This window comes from Phragmites australis, chromosome 16 (genome assembly GCF_958298935.1).
Source record: "Phragmites australis chromosome 16, lpPhrAust1.1, whole genome shotgun sequence".
NCBI classification, from domain to species: domain Eukaryota; kingdom Viridiplantae; phylum Streptophyta; class Magnoliopsida; order Poales; family Poaceae; genus Phragmites; species Phragmites australis.
In genome coordinates this window covers 6,257,203-6,280,465 of record NC_084936.1, presented here as the reverse complement: position 1 = coordinate 6,280,465, position 23,263 = coordinate 6,257,203, and the positions used below count along the sequence as shown (strand labels likewise).

General features: G+C 43.5%; 2 protein-coding genes across 3 annotated transcripts; one reads left to right on the top strand and one right to left on the bottom strand.

The window, feature by feature from the left end:
- The first annotated feature begins 3,976 nt into the window (after positions 1-3,976).
- LOC133894760 (polyadenylation and cleavage factor homolog 4-like) lies at positions 3,977-15,511 on the top strand. 2 transcript variants are annotated; one of them, XR_009905522.1, is made up of 8 exons: positions 3,977-4,385; positions 5,302-5,667; positions 5,892-6,002; positions 6,518-7,222; positions 8,385-9,323; positions 9,428-9,960; positions 14,829-14,904; positions 15,239-15,511. XR_009905522.1 is itself a non-coding variant. In XM_062334924.1 (7 exons), the coding sequence occupies exons 1-6, from the start codon at positions 4,155-4,157 to the stop codon at positions 9,944-9,946; spliced, it is 2,871 nt and encodes a 956-aa protein (XP_062190908.1). In that variant the 5' UTR covers positions 3,977-4,154; the 3' UTR covers positions 9,947-9,960; positions 14,829-15,511. The 2 variants fall into 2 exon arrangements, 1 of the variants encoding a protein (XP_062190908.1); XM_062334924.1 differs by having other exon boundaries at positions 14,829-15,511.
- Positions 15,512-16,139: 628 nt separating this feature from the next.
- Positions 16,140-23,030, bottom strand: LOC133895722 (homeobox-leucine zipper protein ROC1-like). The gene is made up of 12 exons (XM_062336218.1): positions 22,771-23,030; positions 22,381-22,537; positions 21,329-21,591; positions 21,080-21,197; positions 19,220-19,873; positions 19,026-19,127; positions 18,681-18,881; positions 18,334-18,508; positions 17,960-18,231; positions 17,773-17,868; positions 17,072-17,475; positions 16,140-16,613 (listed from the first exon to the last, which is right to left on the bottom strand). Exons 2-11 carry the CDS (start codon positions 22,462-22,464, stop codon positions 17,095-17,097), a joined length of 2,346 nt encoding a protein of 781 aa, XP_062192202.1. The 5' UTR covers positions 22,465-22,537; positions 22,771-23,030; the 3' UTR covers positions 16,140-16,613; positions 17,072-17,094.
- Positions 23,031-23,263: the final 233 nt, after the last annotated feature.

Here is a 23,263-nt window from a genome sequence, read left to right as displayed (position 1 = left end):
TCAAGATCTTTGTTTGCCTGGTTCCTGAGGCTTCCAACCGTGTCTTTCGTCCTCGCCGCCATCCCAGTTTTTTCCGCCTGACTCCAGCTCTCATCTCTGCGCTCCTCGTTCGCCGCCACCACCGATTCCTCTAAGTGAATCCGGCTCTGCGCCGCCTCCACCACCGCCGCCACCGCCTCCATTCTGCGCTCCTCATTCGCCGCCACCACGAATCCTCTGAACGATTTCTGCTCAGTGCAGCCTGGATGATCTGCGCATGCGTCGCTAAAGCCGCCACCACCTACCTCCGCACCATCCCCCTTCTCCCGCTCCGCTTAAATAGCCCCTGGAGGGGCTATATTTTATGTTCATCAGTTATGGGCAAAAAAGACTGATGGATATATAATTGATCAAAAGGAACATAGCTGCACTGAGCTTTGTAATTTTGTTTTAATATTGTGATAATATGTCGATACATTTTGACCAGAATGAGATAAATTAGCTACAAATTACCAGTTGCTTTGTGTAATGGATTTGGTGATTCATGCGAGCTCAAGAATTTGGTGATTCTTTGATTTACCTGTTGTATTCCTTCAAAAATGCGCATGTGTACTCCTATATTATAACTCCTTCTCATGATGTCCATCTTACTCTACTTACCAACTCGAAGTAACCTTTCTGTTTAACAAACTCTTGCCTTAGAGACGGGCCATACAACACGCTATCTTCTAGTATATACTAAATGTGGATGCTGAGATATAAATTTTCTGATTCACTCTCCCTAAATATGTGTTTTGATTTTTTTTCATAACTTCCTTCGATTTTTCAGTTTTTTCTTTTTTGTAATTTTTGTAATGATTTTCATTATTCTATGTCTATTTTCGTGTATTTTTTAATTTCTGCAGCTTAATGATATTTAGCCTCTGGTTTTCTTGCGTGCATCAGCTAAGCATTCGAACTGAGAAACTAATTCTATGCTCCTAATTACTTGTGGATTACGATGCACTAGAAGCAGGCCAGCAGCAACAATGGGTTCTGCCTGCATGTGTTGTTCGATTGAAGGTGCGTTTGGCTGTCTGAATCTGGACCGATTCTCCTTTTAAATGGCCTTCTGAACAGCCAAACGCTGAAAGTCAAAATAATTCTAGTTGAAACTTCTCTCTAAAACAGTCCAAATCGGCGAAACGCCTGGAGGCCATTTCTGTCGCAGAGTGCCCTTCGGTTACCAGCTAACAAGATGCCTCAACAATCCATATTTTCAATCTCTTTTCCCTATAGGTTGAGACCTTCTAAAAGGCCCTAAAAAATCTACTAATTTTTGTGTAAGTTGTATAATCTATAAGCAACCTATTTTAACAAGTTACACTTAAAAAGCCTGAACAAAATCCAAATTAAAATTAATTAAATTTGTCTGTTTTTGCACTTCCATGAATTTTTAGATCTTAAAAATGATTTCCGAAAATTAGTAAAAAAATCATCTTAATTAATGGACTAATTACTAAAATTATCTTCAGCTCTAAGTTATATAGTGAAATTTCCAGTTTTTTCATATGGCCTCACTTTTCATAAATTTGATCAATTCCAATTAAATTCAAATACATGAAACAATTGATCAAAAAAGATCAGAGAGATGCTCATGATGTATATATACATCAATTCTGTTATTGCAGAAAACCCCAAAAAATAATATATTAGCAAAGAGCAAAGTGGTTAATTGCACTATCATCCTCTTTTTCAAGAAACTGAATTCAAACATCTCGCCAAACACTTTCCAGAGAATTTAGAACCGAACATTTTTAAAAGAATCTGTATCCTTATCAAATGCACCATAAGTTGGTGTCCAGCAGGCTAGAAGAGCAGCCTATAACCCGCAACAAAATTTGGGTGGAAAAATAGGTTCAACCCATTTCTCGTATTTTAGGTTTAACCCATTAGCAGGTTTGGCCCTTAAATGCCAGCGATGGATGATAACATAGGTTGACGTCCAAACCCTGCAAGCACAAATCCAAACGTAAAAGAGAAAAATTCAACTGATTTGTTTTAAATGTGTGTATATCAAATCTATACATAAAAAAACAGTCGCAACAATTTTTCACTTAAATTCTTGTAAATATTTTCTAGTGACTAATTCTCTAACAACTAAGTTTAATTTTCACCCTATTATCGGATGGTCTATACTAAGTAGGCTATTTTTTTTTCCAGAACGGGTTAACCTCGAATTTCATTACGCATATACAACGAAATTACAAACTATCTCTTCCCTCGGTCCAGGATAATTACAGCAAAACGAGCTAAGTTCAAAGATAGAGCGAACATCAGTACTAACACAGCACCTAGGGTTGCCTTCTAACCACATTAGCCGTATGGAGAAGCAAATAAAAGCATCAGTGATCAAACAACGACGCCAGACAAAGGACCAGCTACAGACTACACAAAAGCCACCACGCCAAGGAGCTGAAACAAAAGCCTCCATGTCAAGGAGTTGAAACCTTCAGAGACCCTCCTACTCTCTACGCCAACCCATTAGCTGCTCTCGACGACAACATCGTTTGTGACATTCCTTATTCTCTGTCCTCTGACCGCCATAGTGGAGCCGTCCTGCTTCTTGGGGTGGAAGAAAAGCGTCATTTCCTGCAGGGTCTGCGCTCCCACCTCAACACAAATTTGTGCCGACCATCATGTAGACCTGCCCAATAGCGAAGAAAAGAACAAGTACAACACACGATCTCAGTAGGAGATCGAACAGGTTTTTTATCGAATACCATTCCATTCCTCATTCTCCAGATGACCCATACAACAGCAGCTAAGCACGTCATATAAATGGATTCCCCATCAGGGAGGAAATATTTGACCCAAAGAAAGTACTGCTCAAAATTTTCTGGATGGCAGTTAACCCCAATGACCGAACCAATCAAACTCCAAATATACCTAGCTATTGAGCACTCAAAGAACAAATGTTTGATGCTCTCAGCTCATAACAGAACATACAATTTGAGTTCCCTTTCCATTTCCTTCTAATAAGGTTATCTTTGGTAAGGATGTTATTTTGATACACTAACCACATAAATATTTTAATTTTCAGAGGGGTCTTTGCTTTCCAAATTATGCTATTATGCAAACCAACCTGGATCTTGCATAAGTGATTGTAGCCTACCTGTTATCAAAGAAGTTGATTATTTCAGCAACTCCAAAAAGGGAACAGGAACACAGAAAAGAAACACACACAACTCAACCTTTATATGTGTTGGCAATGGCCGAAATCTCGGTTGTGAATGCATATCCCGAATCTTAAGTTCAAAAAGATTTCCTGTGGCTTTTAATCCTTGCAATCAAGATGGAAGGTAACAAACATATCAATAGATGATCTTATAGAATTTTCTCCCTTACAATTAAAATGGCATGTGCCATTATTGCCATGTCAGGATACAAACAAAACAATTCAGCTTTCCTCGTAAACAAGTAAATACGACATTTTGATGTTATTCCAAGCATCACGCGAAAAACAAAAAAGGGTACATGATACGTCTAACTTGATGAACCCCAATCTTAAACGCTAGCGACGAAGATAAGTTGGGTTCAGCCCCAAATCTTCAAGCACAATCAAAGGCAAAAGGTTCAACCGAAATAAAAAAACTGTAAATTTCTAAAAGAGTTTTAACACATTTTTTTCTTTCAAAATAACAACATGATCCATTTAAGTCGTTATAATTATTTTCCATTGACCAATTATTCCATCACTCGATTTCTAATCCTAATCGAGATGACATGTTTGATCCCGATCGGATGGTATATCCGGTAGCCTTCTCCGTTAAGAAATTCAAAATTATAAGAATATTTAATATATAATTCAACTTCAAAGACGACAAAGTAAATACGCCTACTATTTTTAATGAAGGGAATAACTCTTATCACAGAAATTGAATTCTTTTTTAAGAAGGAATTAAATTCCAGCAATTCAAAAAGGCGAAACGAACAAAGAAGAAAAGAATCACACACACAAAACGGCACACAATCCTCGCCGTTATTACAAATCCCAAATCGCCGCCCGGCTCGCCCTTTCCGCCTCTTCGCTCCGCTCCGTTCCCACCCCCACATGCCTCCTCCCCCTCGTCGCCACCCTTCCAAACCCTAGGCAGCCCGCCGGGCTCCCCAAACCCTAGATCCTCCCCCGCCCGATGGCGGGGGCCGCGGCGGGCCAGGTCCTGGAGCGGTTCCGCGCGCGGCTGCGCGAGGAGGCGGGGGGCGAGCCGGGCGCCGCCGCGGTGGTTTGCGTGTACGCGGAGGCCCTCCGCGACCTCACCTTCAACTGCAAGCCCGTCATCACTGAGCTCACCATCATCGCGGGGCAGCACGCCGCGCTCGCTGCCAGGGGCATCGCCGACGCCGTCTGCGCCCGCGTCGCCGAGGTCGTTTGCTGCGCTTGCCCCTCCCAGGGCCGTTACTTCTTTTTTGTCTGTTGTGGTGGCTTCGTTTTCTGTGGGAGCAAGAGATAAGCTTGGGTTTTGAGTGCTAGGTAGTCTGGACTATGTGGAGTCGTGCCGTGTGGTTGCTGGGGTTTGGTCATTGGTGTGCTTGTGGTGAAAGTTGAGAGATTTTGTGAAATTGATGGAAGACCTGTTGTTATTAGGTTTTGTAATCGCAGCATCCGGTGCCAGATTCTCCCCTTTTGTTGAAAGTGATGTACTTGGGTTTATCAACCAGTGTGGAGTTTTAGAGGTTTGAATTGAACTAATGGAAATGGTCCGTATAGGATTAGTGCTTATCATTCTGTGTTTTCTTAAATTTCCTGTTTAATATCGGTAGGGGAGTTGAGATTCATATGGAATATGTAGCGACTGAGTGAAAGTTCCACCTTGAGTGTCTGGGCACTGCAGTTGCATGATAACTGCTGTTTGAGGTAGGAAATTTAAGGGCTCAGGCTGAATCAAGAAAACAATGTAAAAGATAAATGTATATTATTTTGTATATGAATTACGGTAAAAAGGAGTTCAAAACTTGGGCTTATGGGATAGGATACTTGCACATTAAGTAAGTTGCTTGTTTCGTGGTAGATATGGTTTTGTTAGAAATGCTTCATAATTGGATTAATTGTGCTTTGCTTTTCTCAAAAAGGATAAATTACAATTTTTAATGAATTAATATGATAACTAATCCTGAGAGCAAGGAGTAAGTTAGCAGTGTGGCCTGCAGTTTTTGATTCAGATTCTGTTGGTTATTTGAGACTGTTTAATTCAGAATTTTTCTTGTATGCATGTTTCCATAACTCACTCTACCTCCAAGGTTCCTTTGCATGACACCAATTATTCTGCGATATTCTTGCAGGTCCCACCTGACCAGATATTACCATCCTTGTATCTGCTAGATAGTATTGTGAAGAACATAGGACAAGAATATGTAGAGCATTTTGCCGTTAGGTTGCAGAAAGTATTTTGTGATGCGTACTGCAGAGTTCATCCCAATCAGTATGCTTCAATGCGGCACCTCTTTCGTACCTGGTGGCCAGTGTTTCCTTCTTCTGTGCTCCGTGGGATTGAGGATGACCTTCAATTCTCTCCTTCAGAGAATAAGCGTCCTGCCACAGCGGCAAATCTGCGTCAATCAGAGTCGCTATCTCCTAGGCTGTCTCATGGCATACATGTAAATCCAAAGTATCTGGAAGCACAACAAAAATTCAAGCAGGCCACTGCGGTAAGACTTTTTGTGAATATCAAGTATATAGTATAATCACCGGTATATTTGTTCGTGATTCAAGCATGCTATTTTTTTGGTCGTTGAGAAGTATATGAAAATAAGGTATTGTATTATTGCAAATGATTGCAAAACATATTCTATTCTGTCATAGCCTTTGTGTTTTAAGTGAATTTTAAACTTGCTGAAGTTTGTCCCTTTTACTTGTTTTTCTTAAAAAACAGGTGCATCAGCCAGCAGCTCATGCCACCAGGCAAGTGGCTGATGTGGAGGAGGATCAGATAAATGGGTTAACATCGTATGGTTCGCGTGGACGGCCTCCTTCAAAGCTCCAGGTATTGAGCCCGCATCTTCCAAGCCTGTCTTCCAGACCTACAGATACCCTTATAGCACTTCATAATGCTTCTACAGAAAAATCCATCTTCTCATGCTTGTTTTGCTCTCCTTGTCGGTTCACAAAGGAAAAACCTTTTCTTTGTTGATTTTTTGGGGGAATTACTATATTTATTTAAGATAGAAACAACTATGTGACATATTTACCCCGCCTATGTTCCAAGCCTTCCAAGAGCTCCTACCAACTCTTACACCTGATTTACTATTGCAGTTTTCTCTCTAACAGTCAAACTTATGTTAATGACTTTGTATTTCTTGAGACAGTGTAAAATGCTTTATTTCTCTAGGTGAAATGAAATCCATGTACTTCAATAGAATAAAACTGCTCATATGGATTTTTTTTTTGTTTTAATCCAAGTTGTGAAATGCTATTGCTGCTCCTGTTTTTCTACTGATATTGTAGCTTGTGCCTTTTACTTGTGATGGCTCATAATCTGTGTTGGAATCATATGGGCAGAAAATGCAGTATGCTGATGATCCTGATCAACAAGAGACATTTAGATCTCTTACTGGAATGATAAGGGCTACGCCACCACATCTTTTGAGCACACATCCCTCTTATGTCAATCCAGATGGGCCATTAACCAATTCAAGAAGAAACTTGTCCAGATCGCCACCTCTTGATGTGCTCCCTAGGAACGTGCCCCCCAAGAGAGCGCTAGAGAGGCTACCACCATCTCATTCTGTATTGGGACCTGACCCCAGAAGATTGCCTGATCGAAATGGTAGGTCACGATGGGCTTTTGATGATGGTGCACAGCGGCCTACAATCAGCATGCTTGATGAAGAGTACAGGAAGCAAAGTGCAAGAGAACTTATTGATGCATATGGGAATTGTCAAGGCAGAGATGCTGATGAAAGATTTACCAAGATGCAGCGTCTGGATTCAAATGGGATGGCTAACAAATCTAGTGCACAAAATTGGCTCACTTCAGAGGAAGAAGAGTATTCTTGGGAGGATATGAGTCCAACTTTGACTGACAGAATCAGAAGCAGCATGCCATCTTTACCTCCTACTGGAACCATGAGAGCTGGATTTCCTGGGGCAAATGCCGGACTACTGGAATCTGATATTGGGAGGCACAGTTTCCCAAACCAAGCTCCTCGATCATCAGTTGATGGGCCACCATTAAATCTCGAAGATAGGATTACTGCTACCGGTGTATGTTTGTCTCTTTCTCTAATCACAGTGAATGGTAACATTAGCAGAATACTTTGTGTGCCCGGCATCACTCCTACTGTTTATGAAACGATTTTTTTTAATCTTTTATACCCTCCCTAAGCACTTCTCTTTTTTCACAAAAAATCGGTCTCAAGTTGCCAAGTTCGATTGCCGATTTTTATTATAATATATTTGTAAAAATCATTGTTCTAAAGGGCTGTCATTTTGGCAATGCGTGCCACCCAGCTGCCACACTTTTGCCATAATGAGTTAGTTCGGTTGGCTTGGCTGCCTAGGTTGTTCTAGGCGCGCAAGACAAGCTAGGTGGGCCACATCTGGCAGCCATGGCCACCAGTAGCTATCAGGAGCTGGTGAAGGACCAGCAGCACCATGACCTTTTGCACCCTCCACTTCCTTCCTCTCCTCCCTCTCCTTAACTAAGGCCACATGCCACATGCCCCCTATATGCCAATTGGCTGGTGGAGCCTAGGCGGCACCCTGCTGCCCGTCTATAGCCTAGCACCTTTTAGAACACTGATAAAAAATATACTGCTGCGTAAGTATTCTTTACGAGTAACATCAAATGTATCCATATATTTCAGCTGGCCAATTTAATTATGTAAAAAGATATTGTTGCCAAATTTCAAAAGACTTAATCACATGCATCCTGTGGTAACCCTTCTTGACTGAGGATCAAAGGAGTAACTATATTGTCTGTCTATACTTTTTATTTTTACTGATGCTTGTCATATTTTTCCAAAGCTATTTAGTTAGGAAAAAGCATTTTGTTTTAACACTTACATATACTGTTAGGGAAGGATCTTTAGCATGTTTCAACTGTTCACTTCTTTGTACTTCAGAATTTGAGTGTTACATAATGTATGCCCTTTGTTATACATAGATTTTAAAAGTTTTCAAGAGTGCTTGTACCATGAGTAGGACTAGCACATGATGTCCCGGTAGCCTTCAGGATTCTGGACACTACATATATATTCTTTCACCACTTTTTTTACTTGAAGTTTAAGTTTAACTGTATTTTTTTCAACATTTTTATCCATGCACCAAATAGAATCCATATGCAGACTTATGGCACCTTGTAATGTTGTATTTGTATGAATCTACTTTAATTCCTATTGATATAGAAATGTTTTTTTCCTTACAGCATGTTGACATGTCCACTAGTAGCAGATATCCAAGCAATTTTGGTGTTCAGAATGAGGCTCTTTTGGAGTACCAGAGTTCTGAACATACCATCGATCATGGGAGAATTCCTACCATGCCAGCTCCACCTTGGCAGCAGCCTACTGGTCTGCCATTGCGAGTACAAGCACCTGAACATTCATCAGTACTTAATAGAATACTACAACCTGCTGACGGTGAAATGCCAGCCAAGAGGTTTGCTATTGGTGGTACATATGATACATTGAATGTAGATATACCCTTGTTGGAGAGGCGCAGATCGTCATCTGCTTCTGCTCCGATAGAATGGCCTCATTCTCATCATACCCAGTCACAAACTTTACCACCAATGCCACCTGATACAAAGCATGTTAGAAGTGCAACAGATAGTCTAGAAATTAGGCCATTTAGTAGCCAAGGAGTTAGTTCATCTGTATTTGTTCCACGACATCAATATGATGCCTTGGATCGGAAAACAGTAAGCACTGGTGGCTTAGCTCAACCACCGTCTCAACAGCCTGATTTGTTGTCGTCCAGTCAACAAAATGAAGCTACAATTTTGGGGAACCAAGCTCAGCCCCATCGTCCCCTGCAGTTTCATCCCCATCCTCACCAACAGGAGTCATTTAGAAGCTTTGCCCCCGGCATGTCTGTATCCCCATTCCAAGGACAAGGAGGTGGTGCAGCACCACCAGTTCCATTTCTGCCAAATTCTTTCTCTGTACCACCATCTGTGCCACCCTATGGTGTGCCGTCTACGCCCAGTTTTCCTCTGCCACCATTACCTCCCGGACCACCTCCCGCTCCACTGCAGATGGGTCCATCATCACAAGTTGGCGGCCCTCAACCATTTGTCTCTGGACTGTTGAGTAACCTTATGAAGCAGGGTGTAATTTCACTGGAACCACCTAGCCAACCTGAGGTACTTCTCATGCATGTGTGCACCTTATTGCTGGTACCTAGTATTATTCTGTTCATATGTGTGCTCTTAACTGAACAGTTTTCATGGTGAATCTTTTCTTTTAGGACTCTGTTGGTGTTGACTTCAGTATAGACCTCAAGGTACGAAACGAGTCTGTCATCAATGCTTTGTATCAGGATCTTCCAAGGCAGTGCAAAACTTGTGGCCTTCGGTTTAAATGCCAAGAAGAGCACCGTGCTCACATGGACTGGCATGTTACAAAAAATAGAAATTCGAAGAATCGTAAGCAATCTTCACGCAAATATTATGTCACTGCGGAGGAATGGTTAAGAGCGGCAGAAACGGTAGGAAACGATGGAGTTCCTGCTTTTGTGGCCTCAGATCCAGACACGGACAGAAAGGAAGAGAAAGAAGTGGCTGTTCCTGCTGATGAGGAGCAAACAGTCTGTGCGTTATGTCAAGAGACATTTGAAGATTTCTACAGCGACGAGACTGAAGAATGGATGTACAAAGGTGCAGTTTACATGAATGCACCGGATGGTAACATTGATGGTCTGGAAAGGCCACAATTGGGACCTATTATCCATGCTAAATGTCGATCTGGGCCCAGCAATATTTCTTAGGGTGGGCGTAGCTGGTGAGTATCTGTGCATTTCATTTTGCAACAAAACACATGCAAAATTTAAGTTGGAGAAAACAAGATGTCTTGAACTCGCAACCTTACTGGAATTAAGGGTGAATATCTTCTTGATAGTATTTGGCTGTATGCTAACATGTTTTAGCTATGATTATATCTTGTATCATGATGTTATCTGACTAAATAATAATGCTGGATGTGGTATGGACTTCCTTAAAGTTGATGTTGGGAAACATGCAATGCTTTTGTTCATGATAATTATATTCCACGGGCAGTGTTTTCTATTAGTTGGAAATATCCCTTCTGCTGTACGTGTTGTTACTATTTGCGGTTCCTCATTAGTTTTTGTATCTGTGATATTTTTGTCAGTTCTATGGTTCTAATTGTTATCATGTTTTTCTTAACCTATATTTGGGAGCTGTTCTTTTTGGTGCCTGGTTCTAAGGCGTACTAAACCATTTTGCATACCTATCATATGGATTTTCAGAATTTCCAATTCTACTGGTGTTATTAATAAGATGATCTTTCAATTGCTCCATTGAGTTGTCAGTTACTCACTTAGGATTCTTTCGGTCCATTTAAAATCGAAATGTGAACACACGTTTGTTTAAGTAGTATCTAGTACGGTCATGTACATAGTGTAACAAATGTGCACTAATACCATAATGATGATCTACGTGGATCATAAATTCATAATGTCCGATCATTATTGTTAAGACATCTCGCCTTTTGGCATCCATGGTGGACAGAACCATGGGTAGGCTTTGATCTACTTTGTAGATTTTTGGGGTTAATCAGATTTTCTGTGGTGCATGTGTATTTGTGCTGTACTATGCCTGCCTATCATGGCATCACTGACCCGCACAACTATCATGCCTGCTCATCATAGAGAGAATGCTTCTTATTTCACAAAGCACCTTTGCTAATAATGTTGTTCCTAGAATCACTTTCTTTTAAATGGGATCCCCTACCAAAAAAAATTAAAATCAATCAATGGTCCAATATACCCCTGACATTTCATTTTTATCTGGCCGTACTCCTGCCAAATGTTTATGTATACAAAATACAAGCAGAATACCAAATACCATGACCTATTATCTGACTTGCCATACCACCATGGTGAATATTGCCTGTATTTCAAGTTTTGAACACACCACACATGAGTTGTGAAGCACCTGTGCTCCGAGCAAATTTGACTTGACCATCTATGTTTGCATGACCCTTTATAAAAGATAATTGTTGCTTCAGGTTATGTATGGTAGTAGTACACAATAAATGAATAGCATCATGTCAGCTCTGTTTTACATCAAGGCCACACAAACCAATGTACCATACATTGGGTCTACCGTGTTGCTGTACCTCTGCTGCTTACATGCTGATCCTGATGGGTGGAACAACACATGCATTTTCTGTTTTTTTTCATTTCCTGGTGGTATATGTAATACTTTGGTGCTCAGGGCTATCCTTTTGTTGCTTCTTTTCTTTCTGTGAGGATTCCTTTCGCTGTTTTCGTGCTAGCTTTTGGCATATTTGCCAATATTGTATTTTTTAATTGTCTGCTCATGCAATACCCCAACTTAATTGTCTGTTAGTGTCTCTTATTGACTTTCATCTCTAGCCTACCCAATTTGCTTGGGACTAAAAGGCTTTGTTGTTGTTTCTGTTGTTGTCTGCTAGGTAAACCATATAGGCACATGCACCATGTAAGTGCTATCTGCACTTGCTGATATGTGGAAGATGGATCTGTTAGGATGAATGGGTCAGTTGTATTGAACAGCCCCAATAGGGCATATATGTCGCACATGATATGAGACACACCCCCAAACCCTAGACTAGAGTACAATGATTATTTTACCCTTAACACACTTCCTCAAATGCAAGGCGTATGCAGTTGTATTGCATTTGGAAAGGGTAACACTTGTTAGGAATAGCAATTTATATTGAATGGTAGCCCCATAGGAGCAATATATAGAGTACATGAGGGAAACCCTAGACTAGGAGATTACCATAACACCCTTGACTATTGTACCCTTAACACCCTCCTCACATACAAGGCGTATCCAATAGCATTGCATTTGAAATAGGTGAAGCTAAGTAATAAACTTAGACAAAATAAAAAACTAATACATCCAAAAACTCTCTTCAAAGCCATCATAGAGTGGAGCCTTGGTAATCCTGTCGAATCAAGCCGAAGAAGTGCAAAGCGGAGCACAGGAGTAGAGTCATGATGATGACAACAAAAGAATGCTCTTGATCAAGAATTGCAACAAAGCGACGACAAGTAGCAAGACGACAAACAAAATTGTCACTAGAGCTGCGGGAAGACCAAGATGACACGAATGTCCTAGATCAAGAATTGCAAACACAACAATGACAAGTAGCGAGACAACAAAGGTTGTCACTAAAGCTACAGAAATATCTAGATGGCTAAGTTGCGTCAATAACGACTCAAAAGAAATTGACTAATGGACGAAGGAATATGTGGACTCTCACTGCATAGACGAACTCAAAGAGAGACTAAGACTTGGATGGATGCAACGGAATAACAAAGACTCTAATATGAGACTAAGACACTCGCAACAACAGTGGGATACTAGCAGGTGCTTGTAGTGGAGACAAAAGCTATGCAGAGATGCACCAGTAGCACAAGCCTAGTACAATAGTAGCACCACACAACGAAGCAAAGCTAGCAGTATGCAATTGTAAATTGACAGCCCAAATACCACTAGAAGTCCATTTTGGTTACGGCCCTAACTCTGCATTTCACCAGCCATGGTCACAAGACAATGGTTGTCCCCACAGGCAATGTGCTTGATCTTAATCCCCTGCAACACCTTGACCGGTTGAGGCGTGAAGGCGTTGCTGGAATTTCCATGCCCGGGCCTCCCGAAGTCTCCCCACCCCCAGCTGTAGACCTACAGCTTGAGCTACCCGTCCTCGCCCCTGCCCCACAAGCATAGCACATTGCCGGTGAGGAGAGCGACATAGTGGTTGGTGTCGGTGGAGACGAGCATGACGGTCGGCGGTGGGGCATTCGGATGGCCATGGTGGTGTCCATCTTGTCGAATAATCGGGGCACTCCGCATCCACCAACCACCGTCACGAGGAAATGACTAAGTGTCTAGGTGAGGTGTCAGCGGGGAGCGGCGCACGGTGACAGGGCGACAATTCGGGCGGTGTGGGACAACGCGGAGGGGGGTGGCGCGATCTATATCGGGGCGTGGGGCGGTGCAGAGAGGTGGTTGATGGAGAGTAGGCCGGGGCGGCAACGCGTGGAGCGACGGTCAAGGCTCGCGGAGCATGGCGTGGTGGCGGCACGTGAGCAGTCCGAGGTGGTTGGAGACCGGTGGTGGCTGGATCTCGACGAGGTCTTTAGATGGATCTCGTCGACTTGGACGCCCAACGACTTGGTGGCAGGCAGATCGGCCTGGCGACGGCACGTGGGAGCAGCGGGCTCGGGAGAAGCGGATCTAGCCGAGGGATTCGCCCGGGAATTGGTGACGATGGAGGAAATAGAGTAGCCGACAGGGTGGGCGGGAGGGAAGCTGATGGGGAGAGAAAGCCGGCGGCGGGTTCAGGACAAGTTGCAGCGTCCAAAAAAGAAAGAAACTAGTTGTGATACTATGTTAGAAATTGCAACTTGATAGCGCCATAGGGGCAATATATAGAGTACATGAGGGAAACCTTAGACTAGGAGATTACCATAATACCCTTGATTATTCTGTCCTTAATAACTCTAAGCACTAGACTTAAGACACATTACAACACTAAGATAAGTGATAAAACCTAACCCCTAAACCTGCTTATCCTTTATTGCTAGACCCCCTTCTCATAGAGAGAAACAAGGTTCTTATAGATTGCTTGACCCCTAGTAAACAAGATGACTTGACCCCTAAGTAACTATTAGATTGGTTCTTATATATAGAATCCATATATAGAATCCAATCTAATTACAATCCCTTCGTTTAATATAATAAAAACCTTCCTATTTAAATTGGGTGGGACCACCTGGGCCCACATGACTCGATTAGCCAGCCACTGCTTGGTTGCGGCTCCCTTTGCGGCTATAAGTAATGCCGACCATAACATCATGATTCGTGTGATGCTAGGCTTCTGCTCAAATTCCTTACTGACACCAAATTACTTCAAGTATCGCTTTTTGTAATTTTTCACTAATTGTTCTGTCATCAAATTACTTTATGTAATCAGTATCGCCTTTTCTTCTATAAATTTGCCCCTTTGGGTCATAAAACTCTCAATGGCATTAGGGGTCGTAAAACTGAGATATACTCGAGGACTATTTGTCATTGCTGTTCCATAGAATCTAGTTAATTTCTGAAATATTTACTATTTGCAACAAAATTTTGCTGTTATGGCTCCAAAATGGATCCTTTCATGCTGTATGACAAAATAGAAAAATGGATTGTCTTTTAAAAAGCCTGCACATTCCTAGGCTTGTCTTCTGGTTTTTCCTAGATGGTATATCCGTATTGATCGGACCCCCCCCCCCCCGCGGTGAAAAAGGGGAATCATTAGTTTGCTTCCTTTGTTTTGCCATGGTTATGATTATTTTAAAAATATTTGTGTAAATATCTACTGTGTAATGGCTTCAACTTTAACCACACGTCTAGTTAACAAAGTGAATGTTGTGCAGATAGCTTCATTGCGTTAGAACAATAATTGCTGTATGAGGAACACAACTAGGCATCTTTTTTATATGCCTTCATGTGTTCAGTCTTCACTGTAACTAATAGTTCAAAACTTAGCATCATCTAATGGTTAATAAAATTCCCTTAGACGTGCATCATTCATAGATATAGCTGTGTTGATTTGTTGCATAAAATTAACAGTTTCCAACTTTGTTGCAGGGACTCTTGCCTTGTTAGCTTTTCTTTGGTAGCGGCTGTAGACATGACCTGTAAACTACTGGAGACTCAGATTTTGGTATGCTTAGCTTCTTTCCTCTCATGATGGCTACCATTTGCATAGAATGCTAATGTGACAATACTGTAAAAGTGTAAATCTTTCTGTAATTCAGTGATTGAGCATCCATAATCTGCTATGCAGTGACTATTGTCATGTGCTTGTTCTGTCATCTTCTCCTTTCGTAGTTGCATTACTATGATATTATGAATATATGATATATATTGAAGTCTCATGTCTAGAATTTCAAGCAGCATAATCGAGGGTAGGCTTTTATGTAACCATGGCTTCACTGAACATGCAAAACAATATCTTTCTATTTTCCCTCTTTCTCCCTCGTTAATATCTTATGCAGGACAACATCAGCCTTGTAGTTGGCTGGTAGCTTCTGAAACATCGAAGGGATCATGCAAGATGACCAAGAGTGATGGTATCGGTCTACAGCTTTCCTGCAGAACCAGTCTACCAAGAGTGACGCCATTACCTTTTTTATTCATCTTTTTGTATTTTCTTTTTAACTTGAGAACATTGTACAAGTATTGTGATGGTATTCTTGGTCACTTGTATGATTCCATCTCGCTGGATATGTTTGTGCATGCCAAATTCGGATGAGATTGATCAGACTTTATACTTTGTTTCGGAAGTAGTGCCCCGGCAAATTGCTCTATGAACTCATGTTTATGTCTGTTTCCGAAGTTGAAATCAGCATATGTTGCTACCCCCAGACTGCCATGTGAACTGAACTGGATTGTTAGCTTGCAGTACTGGATTACTCCTGCTTGGAAGTTTTTGTCTTCCTGATGCAAGAGGACGACTCTTGACAATTTTAGACGTCTGGGATGATGACGTGTACATTTATTTTGCTTACGTGCATATTGTGTGCCATGTTGCGTGGCTATCGGTAAGAGGATTCTGCACTGTCATGGCGGATTATTGGTGGAAATGCAGATAATTAGAGCAATTAATCTAGCTAGCTCTGCTGATGTGGTACATTCGCTAGTGTTTCTGATGGTGGACAATACCATGATTAGCTAGTTCCATCCAACGGCACTTCAACCTCATGGCAGGATAAAACGGTTTCCACGATGTGGTGGCTATTCTACCTAAGCAATTCTGGATGAATGCAAGTGTCGTCACTAGTTTTTTGTCCAATAACGCTGGTTGAATTCATGTGAAATCGCCAACCGATGTGAAATCTGCTGTTTTTGGTTTAGATTTCTTTTTTGTTTGAAAACATCAAGCTAGGAGCAACTAGAAACCGAGGAATCGATATTGCATCGTTTTAATTAGCAAGAAAAATACCCGCACCAACAGGCACGTTTTACCCAGGATTGGTAATGACCGAACACCTAAAGCCTACAAATATTTGCAAAACCCAAAAAAGAGACGAATATCTGTTCTCTTGCTACCATCCAGGCAGGCACCTTAGCCTGAACACAGACATGACAAAGTACACAGCAGCAAATTGAAGCCCTAATTATGGAAAGAGATCCAGAACAGCATCTTAGCAGCACCCATTCTGTTGTAGAATCGACGGCGAAGTCAATACCCGAACCATCCCCCCTTGCATAGTGGTGACGACTTCTTCTTTCGCGACATTTTCGCAGGTGCCCAACAAGCTACTGGCAATGAACACTAGCGGTATATATGAGCACCACAAGGCAAGGAGAGCCTGAGGTGCGTTCTTGACTCCCCACTAGTGAATTCTCCAAAAATGTTGCTGCCCCCTCCTACAAAAGATTCAAACATTCAGGAATTGCGATAGCACTGCAGAACTCGTGTAGTGATGACTACTACTCCCTCCTGTCAGATTTCAGTTTGAGGCACATACAGGCTCTCCAGTGCATACATTTGACCGTTACTTTTCTAAGTATGCATTATTATAAATAATACTATTATATTGACATAGAATACTACCGATGATTATAATTTTATTTTCACTCGATAAATATAAATACTGTTAGTATATGCATTATTATAAATAATACTATTATATTGACATAGAATACTACCGATGATTATAATTTCATTTTTACTCGACAAATATAAATACCTTTAGTATACTAATAATGGCTAAAGTTTTGAAAGTTTGACTGCAATATTCTAGACGGTCTATTTTGGACGAGGGCTGTATATGGCTATGTGTGCAGACGTGAGATTCTAGTTAGACTGGAAATCTGGCATGTACCTGGCAAAGTAAGTGGTGGATGGCTACTGCGGGTTGGCTTCCCCGCAGACGGCGTCCTTGATGCGCTCCACGGTACATGCAATGAGGCTGTTCACCGTCGCGACGGAGCCCAGCGAGAGCTTCGCGGTGGGGACGGAGTCGACCAGGATCTGGAACGCCACCGTCAGGAGGGACCCGCCGCCGACGGCGTTCTCCCCCTGGGCAGCGGCGGTGGCACCTGGAGGCCCGTCGGGGAGGATGGCGAAGCCCGACGGCAGTAGGGCCACGTAGTCTGGGTCGCCGCCGTTGAGCACCACGTTCATCGCCACCACGTCCACCGGCGCGTACACGACGTACGAGCCCGACACGTCGGTGCAGCTCTCTTGCAGGATCAGCATGTTGCTCTGCTGGTTCGAGTTTCCACTCTGCATAACATCATTACAAAGAATGATCCATATGTTACATGTGTCAATTACTAAAAATAAAATCATGGATATGATAATAGCTACGAATGTACTATAAGAATTCACAAGCATGTGGAATAAAAAAAATGTGATTCCTTATATTCCACGGAGAAATTCCATGTGTTACTACTTTCATTTCCATGTGGACTGAACCTTACTGTCAGCCTCACCATACCAAATTGTGAGGTTATTCAGCCTCACCATGCCAAGGAATTTTCACAAAGGGACTGGATGAAGTTTGGTGCTGTGAGCACTTACATTGACACGAAGAAGGGAGACACAGTTGCCATGGTCCCGGCCGTTGGCGATGTGAGCACTTTCTTGGACGTCGCCACCGTTGGAGAGGATATCCCACTGCAGACGAATCAAATTTGAAAATACTTAGCCCGGCAATTGCAAGCGTGCCGTAGGGGGAAACCGTTGGCAACGTGGCGTGCGTGCGTACCGTGTTGCGAGAGGTCTCGTCGCGGAGGAAATCGAAGACCCTCTTGGGCGAGATGGGGATCCAGAAGGAGATGGCAGCGTTGAGCACGATGCCCGGCGGCCTGCCAGGGTCGTCGACGCTCTTCCTGGTCATGACACGCACGTCCTCCGCGCCACTGCCCGACAGCGTTGTCCACTGGTGCGCGGCGGACGCCGTCACGCCGCCGCAGAAGCTCGCCACCATCCGCTCCGCCAGCTTCAGCATGCTCTTCCTCCCCTCTATGCTTGTGATCACTGCAGTTTCATGGATGCCCAGAATGTACACTAATCCTATGTATCATGTGTCAACCATATATAACTGCTTTGCATTGGATAATAGAAGTGATTTGTGTGTACCACCAAGTTCGCCGTTGGGGATGTTGTTGGCCATGGCGCTGGCGAGGCGCTCGCATTGTCGGCCTAGCGTGCCAACCCACCGTTTCGCTCCAAATGCAAGGCCTGAATTCACCAAAGGCTTGTAGAGATTGTGCACTGACCTGTCATCAACCTCAACATGCTCCACCCAGGTCACCTACAAGCACAAGAACAGCATACTGACATTAACAAAAGTTTCTTGACAGGAAGCACACCATTGCTGACAGAACACTTTCAAAGCTGAATTAATATGTGTGCTGTTGGAAAATTGCTACTATTGTAGCTAGTAGTACAGTTGATTGAGCAAGAAATGTATGGAGTTAATTAACCTTTGAGTAGCCATTGGGCATTTCTTGGATAAGGCAGCCGGACGGCCTGCGCCGGCACTTCAAGACAGGACTAGGGCGGAGGTCGTCCAGCGAGACATCGACGACGGCCCACGTCCCGTCGGGATTGTACTTGCAGTACCTCAGGAAGTAGCTTTCCCGGGTCGGCACCAGTGGCGACGGCACCTGGAACTCCATTGACATCTGCAAGTTGATGACCAACAGTGTAATGTAAGCTAGAAATGCACGACACGACCAACATCACAGAGCGCGCATACTTTGATCAAACAATGAACCATGAACTGAAATGAAAGAACAATGTAGATGGGACGGATCCATGGTACACACCACTTGCAATGCACCATTATAGCTCCCTGCCACGCCGGTCGACAACACCTCGTGCGTCGAAGCCCTCGACACGATGCTCGAGAACACTGCAGCGAATCGGTTCTGCGCGACAGAGATCCGATCACAAAGATCAGCAAGCAAAGATCAATTAATCAGATTCATTTAGCGGAAGCAAATCAATCTAGAACACTGACCGCGTCCATGAGTATCTCGATGAGGCTATCGCGCGTCATGATCACGATAGCGTCGTCGCGAGACGCCTCCGGCCGGAGCCCGTACTGCCTCGGCCCGAGCCCGCCCGGGAACATCCGGCCGTACTCCTCATCATCCAGATGCGCTCCCGCCGCGCTCCCGCCCCATAGCGGCGCGTCGAGCCGCGCCATCCGGAGGAGCTCGTCCATGGCGGCGACGGCGAGCTCGACGATCATGGGCTTGTCGGCGTCGAGCTGGCCAGTTGACACGCTCCTCAGCAGATCCCCAGCGCCGGCTCCAACGCCGAACAGGTGGTCGGCGCCGAGACCGGCCGGCTGGACGCCGTAGGCGCCGGCGACGTCCAGCGGGGAGCGGGCGGCTGCGGCGGCGAGCGGGCTGGAGAGCACCGGGAAGGAGACCATGGGCTTGCCGACGTGCTTGGCGGCGATGCCCGAGATCCTGTCGATCTCGTCGCGGAGGCGGGCGTTCTCGAGGCGGAGGTGGTGCTCGTCGAAGGACATCTCGCCGAGGGAGGCTGGGCCACCGCAGCTGGGGCAGGACGCCGTGCTGAGCGCCTCCTTGTACCGCATGTTCTGGGAGCGCAGCTTGTCGTTCTGCGCGCGCAGCTGCGCGTTCTCCTGCCGCTCGTGCTGGTTCTGCAGGCACGCGATCACGTTGACATGATCAGTGACATACATATATAGCACACCGGTCATGTGCTTTCATTCCATTTTCTTTCGCTATGACATCATATATATGTGCCTGTGTGCAATGCATGAAGAGTGCAGTGCTCTTTGTTTGTGTACAAATCAGCTTGTCACTTTGTCAGGTCGAGATTAAGTAATAGTGACGCATGGGCATTTAGATTGCATGCGATTTGGGGAAATTAATTAAACTAGGTGTTCATGGACTGCAATTTAACCAAAGAAACCCATTCTTTTCGAGGCATCATGGTGTCATCGAATCAAGAACAGACTAAGTATATATCTAGTGTAGTAGATAGAGCTTGCCTAGCTGATTGAATGGCAACAATTGACATTGCAACTTGTGCATATTCAGCTCTCTAATGATAGAGACATTTTTAATTGGGGTTTGAATGGGAAAGGACAATTCACTGTCCAGTCCATCTACAAACAAATGTTAAACCAACCTATTAGTAGCCCAAACAGAGGCTTTGGCAACTAAAGCTTCCGTTAAAAATAAAAAATTTTCTTACGGTACATAGGTCCTAGGATGATTTTGATCAAAAATAAATTGGCCAAAAGAAACTGGAAGGCAGCCTCAAGTGTGCCTTTTGTAATCATAATGAATCTATCTAGCACCACTTTTTTGAATGTTCTTTAGCTAAAACTATCTTTTATATAATCAGAATAGCCTTAGGGATTAAGAAACCGAGGAACATGTCACATATAATCGGTACTTGGTTACGGGGAGATAGGAGCTAAGAAAAAGAGAAGAATCTTAGTTGAGATATCGACTATGTTCTGATCTATTTAGCTCTGTCGTAATGATATAGTGTTTCATAAAAAAAATAATTATGTCATTCATGCAGGTACTTTTCAGAAGCACTTACTGACTAAGGTTCTAGAGACTGCTTCACAGGGAGAATCAGAGGGAAGAGTTTCTGTCGGTTTGTCATATGTTGGAGGTGATGATAATGGAGTTCTTCGCCAAACACGAATGATCATATAGTTACAGATTGCAAGCTTCTTGACGCTTTATTTTTTAATTTCTATTCTTGCCCGTGTGATGTTTGCTACTCATACATGGAGTTTGTAATAATCAATTGTTGGATGTATGCATCTAAGGATGAAAAAAGCCAGATGTTTTATCCATTTTCAAAAAAAAAAGATAGAGCTTGCCTTCATCTGTGTGCGCTTGTTCTGGAACCAAAACTTGACCTGCAGCGGCTCGAGGCCGAGCTCCCGGCTCAGGTCCTTCCGCTGCTTGTCATCCGGGTGCGGGCACTCCTTGAAGAACCTGATCGATCAGAAATCAGAATTCGTAAATCCACAGACAATCACGCATGAAATATGGTCAGTAAATTTATCAAAAAAAATGAGGAAAAAGTGTTCAAACAATTAAATCATGCATGGTTCCATCGATCTTACGCTTCCAGCTCCAGGATCTGGTGCTGGGTGTGGCGGTGGTACCGCTTCTTCTTGTTTGGCGGCTGGTTGGGTTCCTCCTGGCCGTCGTCGCCCGAGGTGCCGTCTGGGTTCTCACTGCACGACTTGCTCTCAAGCTCATCCACCAGCGTGTCGGCGCGGCCATGGATCATGTTGTCGCCGCTGTCCACTGCGCCGGCCGGGATCTGATCGAAGAGCTGCTGCTGGAACGCTTGCTGCAGCTGATGGCTGTCTAGCAAGTCAGCCTGCAATTTATTCAGTCAGTCCACAAACATATATAGGAGTAAGAATTTAAATTATATCAATAAACTGAGGATTGAGAAAGCAAGTGATCGAGGTCGTTTCAAAAAAGGAAAAAGAAAGCAAAAGTGAGGATATGATCTTGGGTATTAAATGAAATTATTGAAACGTTAAATAGCCAAAGGGGAAAAAATAATACAACCTTTTTGGATCAGTATAGTACTTTCAATGGGGAATTGCTATGGATAGATGCATGAAAGGATTGTTCTGTTTTGCTTTGCATTTCTTGTACATGTCAAAGGGAAGCTTTCAAAATGAGAAGAAAAGAATTTTGCTTTTCGACAAGATGCTACTACCAAAAAGGACAAATAAAATTAGCACAAAACTCTCTACTGCTGTGGATGTGTAAGAAGTTCTTTCGATTCTTCTTCTTTTTGATTGAGAATGTGTGTGCAAGATGAAGAACCAGAGAATATGTATGTACACTCCATTAGATCAACTACCTGTCTCTCCTTCCTCCTACCAGTACTACTCATTTTCCATTAAATAGCTAGCAAATCAGCATCCAATTTAATACTCCTTCCTACATGCATATATGTACAGCCTACTGTTTCACACCGAAACTAATCAAGGAAAAGATATGCACAAGCAAGAACATAAATGAAGTACAAGACCAAAACTAGTACTAGCAAGAAAAACAAAACACAAAACTCTTTTTTTTTCCTTCCCAAAAACTATTCACAGATATGATGTTGATGATTCTGCACACCTCAAATTTCTCACTGGAATTATACCTGGTTCAGAGACAGTGCCGACGACGACCCGTACCCGACGCCGTTCCGGCCGATCGTCGCGGGCATGCGCCTCGCCGGCGTCATGATGGATGGTAGTACGGTACTAGTGCCTCCCAAACCCTAGCTGGCTAGCTCTTGCCCTCAAGCCGCTTTCATTCTGCCAAAAAAAAAAAAATCGATGCATGTTACATATACATATATGTTTGTGCAAGGTCAACCAAGAGTAAAAGAAGTAAGCAGTATCCTAAAAATGTTCGCAGATCATTGACTTGCACGCCACGTAATAGCAGATCCAGGGCACGCGCACGCAAGAGCTACCAAGCCAAGAACTTTGCAAGGATGAAGCTGGCTGGGTTGTGAGAGATCTGAGACGGGCGATCTGTACCATACCTCTGATCCCTGCTTCTTCCTTCCAACGAAGCGTGTGATGCTATCGCATGCAAGAAGCTGCCGAAACGAGTGCTGCGTACGTAGCTGGCTAGCAGGAGGTGGAAGAAAGAGCACGGAGATATCTCTGGGAGGAACAGGACGCCATGAGAGGAGCTAGGAAGAGGAGGAAGGAAGGGGAACGGCGGATGGGAGAATGTGGAGATGGGGAGGAAGGAGTTATTGCTGGCCTGGGAGTGGAGGGAGAGCAAGGATTGCAAGCGCATTTATTGAGAGAGGGTGCAGCGTTATTGCTCAGGGCAGCGAGAGAGAGAGAGAGAGAAGAGAGAAAGAAGAGAGAGAAAGTAACGTACAAAGTTTTTTCGCTACTGCCAAAATTACAGTCCTGCTAAATAGAGGGCAGTTACTGAAATTTGAATCCTGAGACACCGATCATGATGTTCATGTGAATGGATGCATGGTTCCTCAATCCTCAGAACGTTAAATAGCGAGGACT

Bases quoted from the DNA above. Each gene is read 5' to 3' on its own strand.
- LOC133894760 (XM_062334924.1), top strand. From the start codon at position 4,155: ATGGCGGGGGCCGCGGCGGGCCAGGTCCTGGAGCGGTTCCGCGCGCGG. The intron at 5,668-5,891 runs GTAAGACTTTTT...CTTAAAAAACAG, and splicing joins AATTCAAGCAGGCCACTGCG to GTGCATCAGCCAGCAGCTCA. The intron at 7,223-8,384 runs GTATGTTTGTCT...TTTTCCTTACAG, and splicing joins ATAGGATTACTGCTACCGGT to CATGTTGACATGTCCACTAG.
- LOC133895722 (XM_062336218.1), bottom strand. From the start codon at position 22,464: ATGACGCCGGCGAGGCGCATGCCCGCGACGATCGGCCGGAACGGCGTC. The intron at 21,592-22,380 runs GTATAATTCCAG...AATAAATTGCAG, and splicing joins CGGCACTGTCTCTGAACCAG to GCTGACTTGCTAGACAGCCA. The intron at 17,476-17,772 runs GTAAGTGCTCAC...GATGTTATGCAG, and splicing joins TCTCCCTTCTTCGTGTCAAT to AGTGGAAACTCGAACCAGCA.